This window comes from Microtus pennsylvanicus, chromosome 5, assembly GCF_037038515.1.
Source record: "Microtus pennsylvanicus isolate mMicPen1 chromosome 5, mMicPen1.hap1, whole genome shotgun sequence".
Taxonomy (NCBI): Eukaryota; Metazoa; Chordata; class Mammalia; order Rodentia; family Cricetidae; genus Microtus; species Microtus pennsylvanicus.
The window spans coordinates 126,392,690-126,410,227 of record NC_134583.1 but is presented as its reverse complement, the minus strand read 5'-3'; the positions used below and the strand labels follow the sequence as shown (position 1 = coordinate 126,410,227).

General features: G+C 44.3%; 1 protein-coding gene across 1 annotated transcript in view; it reads left to right on the top strand.

The window, feature by feature from the left end:
• The first annotated feature begins 3,060 nt into the window (after window positions 1-3,060).
• Window positions 3,061-17,538, top strand: part of Cfap43 (cilia and flagella associated protein 43) — a 93,802-nt gene continuing 79,324 nt past the window's right edge. The window contains exons 1-4 of the mRNA XM_075974348.1: window positions 3,061-3,212; window positions 4,496-4,749; window positions 9,737-9,833; window positions 14,858-15,025. Of these exons, the coding sequence (XP_075830463.1) occupies window positions 3,148-3,212; window positions 4,496-4,749; window positions 9,737-9,833; window positions 14,858-15,025 (584 nt within the window). The 5' untranslated portion in view covers window positions 3,061-3,147. The remainder of the gene's footprint in view (window positions 3,213-4,495; window positions 4,750-9,736; window positions 9,834-14,857; window positions 15,026-17,538) is intronic.

Sequence of the window (17,538 nt, the reverse complement as noted above, 5' to 3'; positions counted from 1 at the left end):
AACTTGACAAGCAATAGGCGAGGTTCAAATATAAAATTTCTGAAAAGTCCCTAGGTACAAGCCAATCAGGACTGACCCTGTCATCCCACACCATACTAATGTAACTTTTCTGGTTTTGCCTTTAATAATGCCCTCTAGAAGGGTGGGGTACCTCCTCTTGCAGTGAAAAACTGTAATTTGTGACAATCAGAGTGCCTTGGGTCGACTAGTAGAAGTTTAAGCAAAGAAAACAAGTCCAGCCAGGAGTTTACAAAGAGAGGGTCTTGTACACATGATAATAGCTACCACACACACACACACAAAACAAAACAAAAAAAAACCAAAAAACAAAAAAACCCTGCATAGGGGCCACTGAGACCTTCACACAACAGCATTCCCTCCAGACATCTGTTCTTCTAATGTGTGTTCAGCCTCAGACTGCAGCAATTGCATAGGACAGTAGCTTTCAGGCTGTGCTTCCCCCTGAATAACCCCATATTATCACAATCGTGGGGGTTCAGCTCAGCAACACCCCGGTCCACCCATTGCCATTTGCAGGAGCCCAGTGAGCCTTGATTGGAGCTCTGTGGGTCAGTCGCATGTCAGAACACTTGGGTGCCTGGCGTCCCTGGTGGTGTTCTCTTTATACCTCGGTGGTGTTTCTCTTTGCATCTGTATGGATTCCACTCTTGCCTTCACTGAGGCCCCTTTGGAACCTTCAGACTCTTTAACTCTTTCTTAGTCTTCTATAACACACACATTCTATAACATGTATTGTGTGTGTATGTGTAAAATGGTGTGTAATTTGAGAGCTCATATTAGCAATTAGAATGGAACTGGGATTGCCAATGGCCACAGTTACTGCTGTAAACTAGGAGTACTTGATTAACTAAAGCCAGTGGATTGATGGAACCTGTGAGCTTATTGTTCTAAAATAAATTCTAGCATATGGAAAGACACAAAGGTGATCATTTATGTTTCTGAAGTAACTCATTTACTGGCATTGTCTGTGAAGAGAGGGGGAGAAGCATGGCTCTACACCTCCATCCTGTCACTGAAATTACCCTGAGAAATTCACATAACTGGGATTGGAGCAGTGTCCTAATTCAGGTAAAGACCAGGATTCAAGGCTTACATACACACACACACAAACACACACACACACACACACACACACAGAGAGAGAGAGAGAGACTCACGGATTACACGCACACACACACACACACACACACACACACACACCCCACACACGCACAGGAATTACAGGACAAGCCAGTTGGGAGCAGATTTGGAGTTGGCTAAGGAAAAAAAAAGCCTAGTGTGGTGGCTGATGCCTTTAATTCCAGCGCTCAGAAGGCAGAAGCAGGCAGATCTCTATAAATTGGAGGCATGCCAGGAACTTATAATGAGACCCTGTTTCAAAACAGTAAGAAGGAAAGAACTCAAGGAACGAGCCTGGGTGCGGGCTTCTCAAAGAGAGTTATTAGCACAGGTTTAACATAGATTTTTAACTACAGAGCTTAAGAGGAAAGACTCCCACAGCAGGAATAAAACGCCCCAGTGTCGGTGTGGGGTTCTCAGGAGCGTTCCAATTGCATGTCTTAGTACTGACCTTAGAAAGAATTTTCCAGGTCTCAAGTTATATCTCAGAGGGCTGCTAAAAACCACGGCTCTTCTTTTCTTTTTTTGATATATGAGATTATAGGATGTTCCTCGAATGGGATTAAAATGATGAAGTATGACCAGGAGCCACAAGGGTTGCACAAGGGTGTTTGATTTAGACAAATCCCTGTACCGTGAGGGCAAGATCTGATGAGAGTTCTAGAAAATTTCAGGTCTCCGGCTGGCATGGGAATAAGGCCCCAAGCGAGTGCTAATGGGTTAGAATGATTGATTCTCAGTTGCTAGACTCCAGCTAGAGGGCCCTTTCTTTTCCCATGTCTGCATGGTTTCCCATCTTTCTGTCCTACCTCGTCATTCCCCTTGGTAAATGCCGTTGCTATCGCTTACCGTTTCAAATATTTAATATAGTCTTCCTGGTTTTTCTCTTTAAAACTTCCCCTTGCTTCACCTACCTGAAAACACCAGAAGTTTGTTACGGTAAGGGCAAGCGGGTAGGAAAGAACATGCTGACTTGCCCGGGAACCCAATCTGATCCCAAGCCCAAGACCAGGGCCAAGAAAAAGAATCCCAACAATTCCTGAGCTTGCCCCAAGATCAGGCCCCAATTCCCACCAATTCCAGGCCACCCTGGAAAACCCCAAACCCTAAGAAACTCTACATAAATCCTGCCTTCTACTCAGTGGGGTCTGCTTCTCGCCCTAGCAGAGCCAGCCACCCTCCTGGGCTTTCCCCTCCCAATAAAGCTCTTTGATGAGGTTTGTAGTGCGGTATGATTTTCCGTGGTTCCTGGTTGCCAAGCTACCATTTCTAGCCGACCTGTAGTACTTCCACTGAAGAAGCCCTCTCCCTCAGAGTTGTAACGCCCTTTTCTTCAGAGCTGGAACACTTAATTGTATTGTGACTGTTCCCGGGACCATGCTCTGTTGTTCCCGAATACATAGTATTTTCTTTAGAGAACCTCTGTTTGGGCTTTGTTTTGTTTGCTTTAGGTTGACAGTGGCCTGGTGAGAAAGAAAGAGCCTGAAGAAAGGAGGGCGAGGGCGAAGCCCCAGGAAGGGAGGGAGGAGGACAGAGAAGGGGATGAGGGGAGAAGAGCATGGCCTGTTATTGTCCTGATTACTTTTGACTACTTGTGCTATCAGAGGTGACACGTGAAATGTTAAAGGACCATTGAGACCTTGGCGCTTAGGCAAGTTCCTGCTTCTCACTTTCCTCTGGGTGGAAAGTGGGCTCAGTCAGTGAGGGAAATGAATAAATACTTCCAGGCGTGTCGCTAGGAGCAATGTGGCCAGGTCAGCATGCAAAACCAAGAGCCGTTTTTTAACAAGAAACTCTTTGTGGCGGGGCAGAGCCTCTGCAGCCTGCAAGTCAAAGGGTCCCACTGCTCGCTTCCCCCATAGGCGTGGCCCGCCAGCCAATGGGCGCGGGGCTCCCGGTCTCCGGGATACCGGTGTAAACAGTGGCGTCTCGGCGGGCGCCGAAGCCCGGCCTGGCAGGACCCCGGAGTAACGGCCGGCCGCGGCCCGGAGTGGCCCGAGAGTGGCCATGGCGCAAGGCCGGGAGCGCGAAGATGCCTCCACGCACTTCGCCAACGCCTCCCTGTCGGTGAGGTGCGACATCGCGGCCACGCGGGGAGGGGTGCAGGGAAATCTGTCGCAAACCCCCACCCCTCGGGCCCCCCTGCAGACTCGCTCTGTTTCTCCCCTCCCCTCCCCAACCTCTGGCAGCTTCCTTTGTGCGACCCCCTTGGTGCCCCCACCGGATGATCGCCCCTTGGTTTCCCGCTACAGGGACCCTCGCTTGTTTGCCCAGGATTTCTTTTCCTCCTCCCTTTGTTTCTGCGCCCTCTTCCCGCCTCGGTATTTTCTGCACTTTGAGACCCATGGCTCCTGCCTATTAACCCCCTTCACCTGCATCGTCTTAGGCGGTTTTCATCAGCTGAGGGCGGATCGATCCCTACCCCTCCCCCCCTCACTCCGGATTTACGTGCATTGATGCTGGCCCTTGGAAATCTGAAAAAGCCCTATGACAAGACTTTTCTTCCACGTTTTGGGTGCTGCTCGCGATTCACCCCTTCACTGCTGTGCTCTTCCCTTTCCTGAGGGTCTCAGGAAACCTGTGTCCTTCACTCTCTTGCCACCATAATATCTAAATAAAATGAAATTTTCCTTATCACAGACGTTCCTTTCACTATGTACTTACCGCACAAACTTCACCTACCATGTGCCTTTCATGTATGTTCTAAGCCTTTCGTTGGCATAGATTTCGTATCCTTTTGTTTCCCGCGTTTATCTGTATCTAAAGTCTGAAATAGGGCACATATACTCTTCATACGTGTAAATTGCGAAGCAGTTGATGTGGTTTCTTCTATAGCGTGCTGTTCCACTCAAAGCATTTTGTTTTGTTTTTTAATTTGTCTAGTTGACTTTTAAAAACTTTTTTTTAATGAGCATTGGTGTTTTGCCTGTATGTATTTCCTTGTGAGGATGTCAGTTGTGAGTTGCTATGTGGGTGATGGGAATTGAACCCAGGTCCTCTGAAAGAGCAGCCAATGCTCTTAACCACTAAGCCATCTCTCCAGTCCCTGCTTAGTTGAGTTTTGATTGTTTGTTGTTGTTGTTTCGCTCTTTTAACTAAATTAACAGAAAAGAGCCCAGCTACGTTGTTTTCTTCAAGCTCCTTCACCTACAGAGCATCTCACCAGCCCAAGACCTACTGATCTTTAAATTTCTATTATTCATTGACTCATATTGGTTTCATAGTGAACATGTGTGGTTATCTAAGTGATGGGAACAGAAAAGGGGTTAAAAACAGAACCGATGTTTTTTTAGTTGCTGTGTTAAAAAGGAAACACAAAAGTATTACACTGATGGCGAGCTCTCTTTTCTCAAAGATGGGTGCAAGGATTCCCGAGTCAGAACGTCCATTTCGTCAACGACCAGACCATCTGCTACCCTTCTGGGAACTACGTAATATTCATTAACCTTGAAACCAAGAAGAAGACTGTGCTCCAGTGTATCAATGGAATTGTGGGCGTCGTGGCAACTAATGTTCCTGGTGAAGTAGTGGCTTTCTCTGACCGCAGACTAAAACCCATCATCTACATCTACAGCTTTCCTGCACTGTCCAGAAAAAACAAGTTAAAAGGTATCTAGGAGACCCTCCCGCAACGTCCTCCTACCCCTGGAACTGAAGGAGTTTTGTTTATGTTTTCACTGGAGTCAGGGTTTCTCTGTGTGTAGCCCTAGCTGTCCTGGAACTTGTTCTGTAGACCAGGCTGGCCTCGAGCTCAGAAAGCCACCTGCCTCTGCTCGCTGAGAGCTGGGATTGAAGGGTGTAGCACACACCTGGCAACCGAAGAATGTTTTTCTGTGAGCAAATCTAGTTTTTATGAATGAAGGTGGTTTATATTGTGAAAGGGTTGTTTTAAATAGAAGCAGTCAAGCTGATCACCACAGGTTTCATTGAGTTGGCAATCGCCTTCTGATTCAAAGTGTGCTGTGCTTCCTGCTAACATCGTTGCAACCTCAGAAACTACTCCAAAGGGCAGAAACAGCCTGCTATGTTGACACACACCTGTGCACCCAGAAACTTAAAGGCTGAGAAGGAAGGCTGTTGGAGCCCATGAGCAGGAGGCCAGCCTGGGCAAGTTAGAAAGAAACAGCCAGATCGGCTCCCACCCCAGACCTACCAAACCAATAGCTTAGCTTTAACAATCCTTCTCGGGTGTTTTGTGTGCGTTTTAAACTGTGAGGAACACCAGGTTAGAGAACTGACTTTTCCAGGACAGTGTTTCTTCTTCTTTCCTGGTGATTTACTAGAGTTCTAACATGAACTGGCGCTTGTATAACTAATAAAGATGCGTCTAAACCCCAGTGTTCTTAACTACAAAATAGGTCTAAATGTGGTGTTTGCTGTTAAGTTTATGGTGATGCTAAGGGAATGTGTGTGTGTGTGTGTGTATACACACACACACCAAGCACTTGTCCATTGGTTACCTATTATTTTTGTATTACTGTTAAATCATTCACAGATACAGCTGGCCTGTGTGGACTGAGCTTGCTGTGTGTCTCTATCTGATACCTGCCCCCATTTAACACAACCTGAGTCTGAGTGTTGTAATTACACGCACATGTAACCCAGACTTTTGGAGACTGAGGAAGAAGGATCCAGAGCCTAAAACCACCCTGAGCTAAAAACGAGACCTTGCCCCAAACTAACAATGAAAAGTCCACATGCAGAACAATCAGAAAGCTTATCTCTAGCAGAGGCTTGGTTTCAGAACCACATGGGTCACACAGGTGTTTGGGTCAAGTCAGGCACGGTCGCTGTAGTTTGTGTGTTATTTCTAGAGAAATCGGTCTGTGTTCTTCACAGATTAAGACACCTTAATGAAGGCTGCTATTAATTGGGGTGCCAGCCTCCAGTCAGCTCCAAGGGATGCAGAAAAATCCACGAATGCGGTAAGGGCTAGACTTTTTTTTTTTTTTTTTTTTTTGGTTTTTTTGAGACAGGGTTTCTCTGTAGCTTTGGTGCCTGTCCTGGAACTAGCTCTTGTAGACCAGGCTGGCCTCGAACTCACAGAGATCCGCCTGCCTCTGCCTCCCGAGTGCTGGAATTAAAGGTGTGTGTCACCACCGCCCGGCAGGGCTAGACTTTTCTATCTGAGAGTAAAATAAGGAAACTCAGACACTTTCTGACAGTAACTTTCTCTTTGACTTCATCTTGAATAATCCCTTCTGAGAATCTCTGTCTCCACACAGCTACATTCTTTACACATTCAGTTACATATCTCTCTTTATATACATACATCTTTCCTACATGGCCACATATCTCTACACAGTGACATCTACAGCTTCATCTTTCTTGTCTCCACACAGTTACATTCTACATGCATTCTCCACACTTTCTCCACGTAACTACATACCTTTGCATATCTTCTCACATCTCCTTTTCAGCACACACCCCTCATTCACACCCTGTGCGGCTCTTTTTCCAGCAGCTCCATACATAGCTCAACACAGCTTCCTCTCCTCACAGCCAGACTCTGGACAGTTATATGTTATATTTTCAGGACCCAACCCACTCTCATAACACAAGATAAGTCACACAGTTTTTCTCAGGCTAGGGAGGTCACACTGACGGTTCCTTGAGCTACACTTGGTCATGCACATAGTTCTAAGTTGATGAAGGTTACCAGACAGAAAATGACATTGAAATTCAAGACTTAATGGTAACAGTTAGTTGGCTGAACCTTCAGTGATAGGGAGTATGTGCAGAAAGTCCATTCCTGCCTGAGGTGTATGTCTACCAAAGTTGCCTCAAGCCGGACCTTGAATGAGCAACAAACACCTGGGAAATTGACCTTGTATATTTCTCTCTAGGGGCAAGCAGTTTGTTTTGAATTTTTCCTGAAATCTAAAGTTAACTGTCTTTGTGACTGAGAATACTATCACTTTCCTATGTCAGAGTAATGAAAAATATCCTAGTATTATTTCTATTCATCAAAATTACACATTTAAGCAGAAATCATCTTCCTGACCATCCACAGCTATATGTGTGCCCAATAGATGGAATATTTACATGAGATTAAACACACAAGCAATGGGGAAATACCCACAGCTGTTATTAGGGAAAGAATGAAGTTCTTAGGAAGAAATGAAGTAGCACATGAGAGAAATTACAGACAGGAGCAACTGGTTTGCATGACCCCACAGACTTTGCCTACTGGGGCTCCCCCATAGAGAGTCACTTGTCTGGTAGGTTGACCTGCTGAGTACTAGTTGTCACCTGCTGTATATCCCCACAACCTCTGGAAGACATAATCCAATCATTAATTAGGAACTGTTTGTGTGGACTGTAACCACACTTCATGTTTAAAATGCTCCCAGCTTGCCAGGCAAGGCAGTGTTTGCTTTTCATGTCAGCACTCTGGAGGCAGAGGCAAGTGGATCTCTGTGAGCTTGAGGCTGGCCAAGTCTACAAAGTGAGCTCCAGGACAGCCAGGGTTGTTACACAGAGAAAACCTGTCTCAAAAACAAACAAACAAAAAGATGCCCTCCGTTTACCTCCATTTAACTGTATGTCTCCAGCCCTAGGCAAGCAATTAGACATTAATTCAAACCAGAAGACAGCATTCATATTGCACATCCCTAGAAGAATTCATAATAAAAACAAATCATCAAAGATACCCATCATCATCAGGGTCATTCAGTATCAACCAGAAGATCTAACCAATACAATAAAATAGTTAACAAACGTGAATACCTGTGGGGCAGGAAATTATACAATAGTCTGCTGGAACTTAAGGGAATGCTTAGCAAGGATACTGATTTCAGAATCAACACCCGCACAAGTAGATTAAATACTTAAAAATAATTCAAAGACATATCAGGGACCCAGACTTAAATATGTATTAAATAGTTATGCAATATATATTTAAGTATATGACTCCATGGGGACACATTCTGGGATAGAAATAATTATTATTATAAATAAATATTTTCTAATATTTGTCACAGAAAGTCACTCATAGGCTCATCATTTTAGAGAGTAGGGAGTCCTTAAATAATTCCAAAGTGTTTAGGAGGTAGCAAGGCAGAGGGTCTTTGTGACATTGAAAAGCTTAGGGAATTAGGAGAGTGGTATGCCTATGGGACCCCAGATCAGTGCAGTTCCTGTGGGACCCCAGATCAGTGGAGCTGGGGAGAGGGCTAGATCCGGAAAAGTGATGTCAATAGTGAAGAAACTCACACTCCCAGGGGTGTGGATTGTTCAGCAGTGACATCAGAAGAACTGACTGTTTGAACTAACATGTCAAGACAGACATCCCGCTCGTTATTACATATCCCGTGGAAACAGGATTCAGCAGAAGAAGGCTCATTTGAGAAGTAGTACAAAATATGGTAGAATACTCTATTTCAGGTCAAGGATTTTAAAATGATTGACATATTTACTAACAAAAGTAAGACATCAGAGAGATCACAAAAATTAGCATACAAGAAACAGAATGAGGAAAAAAGGTGGGAAATAACTGGATATCCTCACACCATTTAGGAAGCAGTTAGAGAAAGACTAGGCGAATGACAAGGCACTTTCTCAGACAGATCACAAATCAGAAATGATCGATTATATTAAACTGATCTGGCTCAAATTTGCTTTTTTTAAAAGTGTGGCCTAGGGCCAGCAAAATGACTCAGCAGATTAAAAGATCTTGCTTGATAAGCCTTACTAAGCAGATTCAACTGCAGCACCCATGTAGAAGAGGGAAGAGAGGAAGCGCCTCCAGCCAGGTGGCCTTACAGGCGTGATCAGCACGTACACAAGCGTGAGCACACAGCATAGGCGGCGGCAGCCCAGGGGAGAGCTGTAGCGTGGTGTAAATCCAGGGCTGTGTTTGTGTCAGTCAGAGTATGGAGAAATCGGTAGCCTCTTGCTTGCTGGCAGCGGGAGCATAAACTGATAGAACCCTTCTGGAGTTCTAATCCCAATGTCTCACATTTATGAGACATTAAGGGTCATTCATTTCACATCAGGCTGGGACACTGTGGTGTAGTTTCCCACTCAGTACTACACCAAAGTCTAAAGACAGTGAGTGACCTAATGGTCTTAATAAAAATGGATTTTACTGGATGTGGTAGAATAAGTCTATATAATCCTCGCACTTGGGAGACGGAGGCAGGGGCATTATGAATTTGAAGCTAATTTCAACGACATGGAAGAACCTGTTTGAAAGAAAACAAGACAAAGCTATCTCCAACAAAAGCATGGAAAACGGTTCTTAACTTCGCCCTGAGCTTTCTGTTCACAATCTGAGGTGGCCAGGAGGCCACGCACTTCGTGACAAAGGACAAACACGCAAATCACTAGGAAAGGGACACTTTGTGTGAGGCTGTGAGTTCATCTGGATGCCACAGTCAAGTTCTTTTTTTTTCTTTTAAATATTTTTATGGTTTATTTAACTTTTATTTTATGTGCATTGGTGTGAAGTGTCAGATCCCAGACAGTTGTGAGCTGCCATGTAGGTGCTGGGAATTGAACCCAGGTCCTCTGGAAGAGCAGTCAGTGCTCTTAACCACTGAGCCATCTCTCCAGCCCTCACAGTCAAGTTCTTGTCATGGGTTTTGTATTTTAGGCAACATCCTCCTGGACTACACTTTGCTTTGCTTCAGCTACTGCGGCACCTACCTGGCCAGTTACTCGTCTCTTCCCGAGTTTGAGCTGGCCCTCTGGTAAGTCAGTACCCCACACAGTCATCTTCCCCCGGCTTCACTGGAGCCAAAGGGAACACTCATGAACATCCCAGACAAGGGAAGCTGGGAAGAATGAACATCCTAGTCACATGATTTAATATCATCTTTATACTCAGGTATGAAATTTGTCAGGATAAAAATTGCACTGACACATGCAGTGTCTTAGACCTGAATTACATCTTTCCCTTTTTAGTGACATGTGTAGTGTCTTGGGGCTTTTTATCGCTACAAAGAGACACCATGGCCATGGCAACTCTTGCAAAGAAAACATTTAATTGAGGTTGTGGCTTACATTTTCGAGGTTTAGTCCATTATCGTCATGAAAGGGAGCATGATGGTGTGCAGGCAAACATGGTGCTGGCTACGTCTTGATCTGAAGGCCACAGGAAGTTGACTGTCATGCTGAGGGAAGCTTGAGAAAAGAGACATCAAAGCCTGCCCCCACAGAGACGCACTTCCTCCAACAAGACCACAGCTACTCCAACAAGGCCACACCCCCTAATAATGCCACTCCCTTTGGGAGCCATTTTCTTTCAAACCTCCTCATGCAGTATTTCCTTATCCAGGTGAAGCAATGATTCAAGGTATATAAGTTTCATCTTTCCCTAAAGCAAATGATTCTTCAGGGTTATTAGCATGTTTTCTGCCTATGTTGAAATTAGGATAGTCTGTGTACTTGAGTTCATCTTAAAGTTAGCAGTTCATGGTGTTACTAGCGAAGTATGTTCAGGGTGGAACATTCTACCACGTTGACCAGCTAGCTGGGCAGAGACACCTGTAGGTTAGACCCAGCTGTGTTGTTCTGGGCCTTTTCATTTAACCAACTTTGTAGATTCATTCTCTTCCATCTATGACAGAAACCTCTCCAGGGAGTTGGGATTTGGTTTTTGTTTGTTTCATTTTGTTTAATGAGAAGGGCAAAGTGTTCCTGGGATGATTAAGGCTAGTGTTGGACACCAGCATTTCTACCTAAAACATCTAAGATTCCCTCTTCAGAGAGCCAAATGGAACTCACGTGCCGTTTTATTTTCCTCTACTAGTTTATTTTAGTGGGTATTTTATGTGTACCTGGATTCTGAGAATCGAACCTAGATCCCCTGAAGGAGCTTCCAGTGCTCTGAACGGCTGAGCCACCAAAAGCTGAGCCTCGTGTGTCAGTTGGCATCTGTCATTCCAGCACCTGAGAGGGTGAGACAGGAGGCTAGCCTTGGCTACACAGTTTTGGGCCAACTGGGCTCCTGCTCTAAAGTATAAAACCTTGGAGAGGGATAAGAAAGAAAGAGAAGGAGGAAGAGGAAGACTGGTGATGTAGTTCCCTGGTAGAATGTTTTCAATCATGGTTCATGCCCTGAGTTTGATTCTTAGCCTCTCTCTCTCCTCTCTCTCTCTCTCTCTCTCTCTCTCTCTCTCTCTCTCTCTCTCTCTCTCTCTCTCTCTCCCCTCTCCCCTCTCCCCTCTCCCCTCTCCCCTCTCCCCTCTCCCCTCTCCCCTCTCCCCTCTCCCCTCTCCCCTCTCCCCTCTCCCCTCTCCCCTCTCCCCTCTCCCCTCTCCCCTCTCCCCTCTCCCCTCTCCCCTCTCCCCTCTCCCCTCTCCCCTCTCCCCTCTCCCCTCTCCCCTCTCCCCTCTCCCCTCTCCTCTCTCTCTCTCTCTCTCTCTCTCTCTCTCTCTCTCTCTCTCTCTCTCTCTCTCCTCTCTCCTTCCCACTCCTAGCCTTACTGAGGTGTAACTGGTGGTGTATACTGAACTGTTCACATATAAATTATACAGTATATATTTGGGCTGGTGCAAGCACCCTTGAAGCTGTCACCATAATCAGGACAAATGAACTCCTTACCCACGGTTTCCTTGTTCTTTCCTTGTTCCTCCCAAAGCCTTGTCACTGTTCCTTGCCATACATACTTTTAACCCACCCTCGGCCCTTCCCACAATCAGCCTCTGGTGTGTTTATGTCACTAGGACTCATTTGTTTCTGCACATTTCATACACAGGGACCACATAGTCCTGTAGCACGAATAATAAAAACCCAGACACAGATATTGGGGTTCAACCTGAAGATCAGAAAAGCAAAACAGCCAGATATTGGCTTTTACCTCTACCTCAGACTGAAATGGTGATACTGTCTTCAGGAATCACAGAAAGACTGTGTGTGAGAGCTGTCTCCTCCCATTTTATATTCCTCTCTAGTGTTGGGATTAAAGGCATGCACCACTACCACCTGGTCTCTATGGCTAACTAGTGTGGCTACTGGGATTAAAGTGTGTGCCACCACTGCCTGGTCTGTATGATTGAACAGTGTGACTGTTATACTCTCTGATCTTCAAGGCAAGCTATATTTATTAAAATACAAATGAAATATCACCACATATTTCCTTCTGTTCTGTCTGCTTTCATGCAGCTTCATGGTTTGGAAATCTGCTAACACTGTATATCTCAACAGTCTTTGCTGCTCTGTGAGACAGATATACCATCTAGTGTCGTGGAATATTAGTTAAAGACGTGTTACAGTCTTTTGTGCTATGAAATATTTGTTTAATTATGTGAAGTTGTGTTGCATTCTTTTATGTTGTGTTGGTGGAGGCCAATTGCTTGTTTCCAGCTTCTCAGACCAGACATAACCACACAGAAACTGTATTAATTAAATCACTGCTTGATCTATTAGCTCTAGCTTCTTATTGGCTGGCTCTTACATCTTATTTAACCCATTTCTATTTATCTGTGTATTGCCACATGGCTGTGGCTTACCATCAAGATTCCATCTGGCATCTGTCTCTGGCGGGGCTACATGGCTTCTCTCGACTCTGCCTTCTTTCTCCCAACATTCAGTTTAGCTTTCCCTGCTTAGCTCTACTCTGCCCTATCACAAGCCAATGCATATTCTTTATTCATTGACCAATAAAAGCAGCACATATACAGAAGGACTTCCTACATCAACGTTGCATTTGTTTAACTCTGTAAAACTGTGTTACTTTGCCTGTCTAAAACACCTGATTGATCTAATAAAGAGCTGAATAGCCAATAGCTAGGCAGGAGAGAGACAAGTGGGGCTGGCAGGAAGAGGGAATTAGTAGGAAAAGAGAGAGAAGAAAGGGAACAAGAAGAGGAGAAGAGGGGATGTGAGGGGCCAGCCACCCAGCTGCACAGCCAACAATGGAGTAAGAAGTAAAGGAAGACATAGAATAGAGAAAGGTAAAAGCTCAGAGGCAAAAGGTAGATGGGATAATTTAAGCTAAGAAAAACTGGCTAGAAACAAACCCCAAGCTAAGGCTAGGCATTTATAAGTAAGAATTAGCCTCCATGTATTTATTTGGGAGCTGGGAGGTGGGTCCCCTAAGAGCAAAGAGTACAAAATAAATAAACAAGCAAACAAACCACAATCTAGTCACACAGTTGCCATCTAAAGTCTCCTTTTATGATGGTCATGGTCCTTTCATGACAACTGTCTTCACAGTCCAAAGCACATGGACATATGAATAGGAGGAGGGACCGAAACACCCACGACAGCAACAGTTCATGAGCCTGAACTAAAGAAGAGGGGGTGGTTAAATACTTCTGAGCGCAACATGAGAATAGTTATGTTTCTGTAAGTCTCTATGCCACGGCACTTGGCTGAGCTATGCTCCGAGATGACCCAATGATGTTTCATAGTTAAATGCTCCACCCTATAACGCCATGTGTGTCCTTATCACATGGGGTCTGCTAAGGAATGTGTACAAGGACGTCAATGTTTCATTCCTTTGGAGTGTCAGATGGGAGTCAAAGCAAGGGGCAGTTCACTTTTGTCAGGGGAAGTGGGTTGGAAATGCTTCTTGACGTCATACTGGAAACAAGCGGCACACTGTTCTTCCTCCGCGTTTGAAGTGTTTTTATTCCCAAGCTACTTGTTAAGTGGCGGGGCAGAGTTTAAGCCCGGAGAGGCTGAAATATTTCACAGCTTCCAGTAATCTTAGGTACACAGGAGCATCTAACCCAAGAGTGGAGGGGGCATCAGGGAAGGACTCTTGGGAAGGGAAAGGGTGTTTAAATAGACCCTCATATTTGTCTTCGGAGATGGCTGTAACAAACACCACAAAGCAGATGTCTCAAGTTCTGGAGACCAGAATCCCAAGCTCTGGCTGCGGGGTGGCTTGGTGCCTTCTGAGGGCCGTAAGTGAATCTGCTCTGTGCCTGGGCATCTGTGCCTGGGCTTCTGTGCCTGGGCAGTTCCCACTGCTGCCTTGATGGCAATTCTGATGTTCCTTGGCCTGCAGACACACCACCCCGCTCTCTGCCTTCATTCACGCTCAGCACACCGGGCGTTCTCCCCATGTGTCTGTCTCACAACGTCTCCACTTTTAGAAAGACCTCAGTAATTTTTAAATTAGGGACCAACCCTAACGACTGCATCTGACTTGATTCCTCGGGCTTCTGGTTGTATCCACCCAGGCTTGACAAGTTTGCCAGCTGCCTGAGGAAAGAAGACTAAGGATTGAGGGAGCCAGGGATTCCGGCAAGATTCTAGCTATGATGGACAAGCGGTTAGGTTGTTGGGATGGGAAGCCTTGAAGGCAGGGGCACAAGGGAGCAAGGCAAGTTCAGGAAACACCAGGTCTGTTTTCTAATCCCTGCTCTGCTTGCCCCGAGGCTGAAGCAACCTCCATGTTTTGGTGTGTTTCTGTTTTCCACCCCTCTAGCAAAGGACCTAGCTGGCAGGATTTGAGGCTATTTTCTCAAATGTGCAAATCAAGTGCTTGATTTTAAAAAGATTTTTTAAAACTCCAGTAAATGATCTGCTGTCATCAGTGAGGACCTGGTATAATCGTGCAATATTAGACATACATAGTATTTCATTTCTTAGAGGATTCATTTAAATATAATCATTTAAAAATTTTTGGTTTGCGTCATAGGCTATATAAATTATACCACAAATTATGCTTCAGTTGATGTAAGTTGTCTTATAATAAGATTTTTCCCAGACATAAAATTAAAACAAACTAATTTTTCCTCGAATGCTGCTTCCCTCTAAGGAACTGGGAATCCGGTGTCATCTTGTGCAAGAAGTCAAATCCCGGAATGGACGTGAGCCAGATGTCCTTCAACCCCATGAACTGGCATCAGATGTGTTTGTCAAGTTCAAGCATAGTGAGCGTGTGGACCATTGAGAGAAGTAACCAGGACCATCACTTCAAGATGAGGTGGGGGTCCATGCTGTTCCACAACCACGTGGTCTTCATTTGCGTTCACAGCCATCCCTGGGCCTCTTTGATGAATTAAGTGGCTTCAAACAATACTCACAAGCATGGCTACACACACATACAGCTTATTATAAATTACAACAGTACTCGGCATCTGTAATAAGCTTGGAGTGCCTGCTCACACTTCAGATTCTCTTTGACTTCCCAAGTCCCCTAAGAGTTTTTTTCCAGCATGTTTAATTTTGCAAAATTTGATTTACTCAAATCAATATATTTTTAAATTTATCTCTCATATATTACATCCCTATCACAGTTTCCCCCCTCCCCTCTCTACCCCCCTCCCTTCCTCCAGCCTTCCCCCACCACTCCTCTGTCTCCCCTCAGAAAAGAGCAGGCCCCCCAGGGACATCAACCAAACATGGCATAATATGTCACTATAATGCCAACTACATGCTATCAAACCAAGTCTTCAAGAGGCAACACAGAGGGAGTAAAAGGGTCCCATGAGTAGGCAAAAGAGTCAGTGACCACCCTCCATACTGCTCCACATCCTCTCAAGCATAAGCTGTCACCTGTGTTTTTGACTTTATCCATTCTGACAGGTGTGAGATGTAATCTCAAAGTCACTTTGATTTGTATTTCCCTGATGGTTAAGGATGTTAAATATTTCTTTAAGTGTTTCTTGGCCATTTGAGTTTCTTCTGTTGAGAATTTTCTGTTGAGATATGTACCCCATTTTTAGTTGTATTATTTAGTTTGTTCATGTCTAGTTTCTTGAATTCTTTATATATTTTGGATATTAGCCATCCACACCTGTCAGATGTGGAGTTGAAAATCTTTCCCATTTTGTGATCTGCCTTTTTGTCCTATTAGGCAGTGTCCTTTGCCTTACAGAAGCTTTTCAGTTTCATGAGATCCCATTCATTAATTGTTTATCCTAGTACCTGTGCTATTGATATTCTGTTCAGTAAGTTGTCTCCTGTGTCAATGTGTTCAAAGCTGTTCTGTAGCATGAATAATAAAAACCTAAAGACAGAATTGGGGTTCAACCTGAAAACCAAAAAAGCAAAGCAGCCAAGCCACTAGAGAAGTCTTACCTCTACCAAGGTTGGCTGACTGCAGACTCAGCCATTTAAGACTCTCTCTCCTCCCATTTTATCTTCCCTCTAGTGCTGGGATTAAAGGCATGACACCCTAGTACTAAAATTAAAGCTATAGGCCACCACCACCTGAATTTGTTTCTACATGGATCTTGTGTAGCCCAGGGTAGCTTTGAACTCACAGAGTTCTGCCTCTGTTTCCCCAAATCCTGGGATTAAAGGTGTGAGCCACCATTACCTGAACTCTAGTGGCTTTAGATTTGCCTCTGGCCTTCAGGAAAGATTTATTTATTAAAATACAAATAACATACACTACTACACTGTTCCCCACTTTCTCTTCAATCCAGCTCAGTGTTTCTGGTTTCTATATTGAGGTCTTTGATCCTTGGACTTGAGTTTTGTACAGGATGGTAGTTATGGATCTATTTACATTCTTCTACATACCAATATCCAGTTAGATTAGCACCATTTGTTGAAGATGCTTTCTTTTTTCCATTGTATATTTCTGGATTCTTTATCAAAAATCAAGTGTCCATAGGTGTGTGGATTGACATCTGGATCTCCAATTCAACTCTATTGATCAGTGTGTCTGTTTTTATGCCAATACCATGTGGCTTTTACTACTATATCTCTGAAGTACAGCTTAAAATCAAGAATAGTGTTACCTCCAGTTCTTTTGTTGTATAGCATTGTTTTAACTATTCTGGTTTGTTTGTTTGCTTGTTTGTTTGGTCTTTCCTTTTGAAGTTGAGTACTGTTCTTTCAAGATCTGTAAAGAATTGTATAACTGGAGGTTTCTTTTCCTGCCCAGTCCCATAGCCACTTTTAAAATGACCACTCTGAGGCTTACTATTAACTACAAACTGTTTGGCCTGTTAGCTCAGGCTTATCATTAACTAGCTCTTACAACTTAAATTAACCTATTTCTATTATTCTATATTTAACCTCAAGGATTGTGGCTTGTTGCCTCATATCTTGCTTCTCTGGAGGCTGATGGCATCTCCTGACTTTTGCCTATATTTAATTTGGCTATTCTGCCCTGCTATAGGCCAAAGCAGCTTCTTTATTAACCATTGGTAATAAAACATATTCACAGCTGGGCGGTGGTGGCGCACGCCTTTAATCCCAGCACTCGGGAGGCAGAGGCAGGCGGATTTCTGGGAGTTCAAGGCCAGCCTGGTCTAAAAGAGCTAGTTCCAGGACAGGAACCAAAAAAAAATATTCACAGCATACAGAGGGACATCCCACATCAGAATTTTGTTGAAATTTTGATGGGAATTGCATTAAATCTGTAGATTGTTTTTGATAGGATATCATTTTTATTATGTGAAACCTACTGATCCATGAGCATAGGAGATCTTTCCATTTTCTCATATCTTCTTCAATTTCCTTCTCCAAAGACTTGAAGTTTTT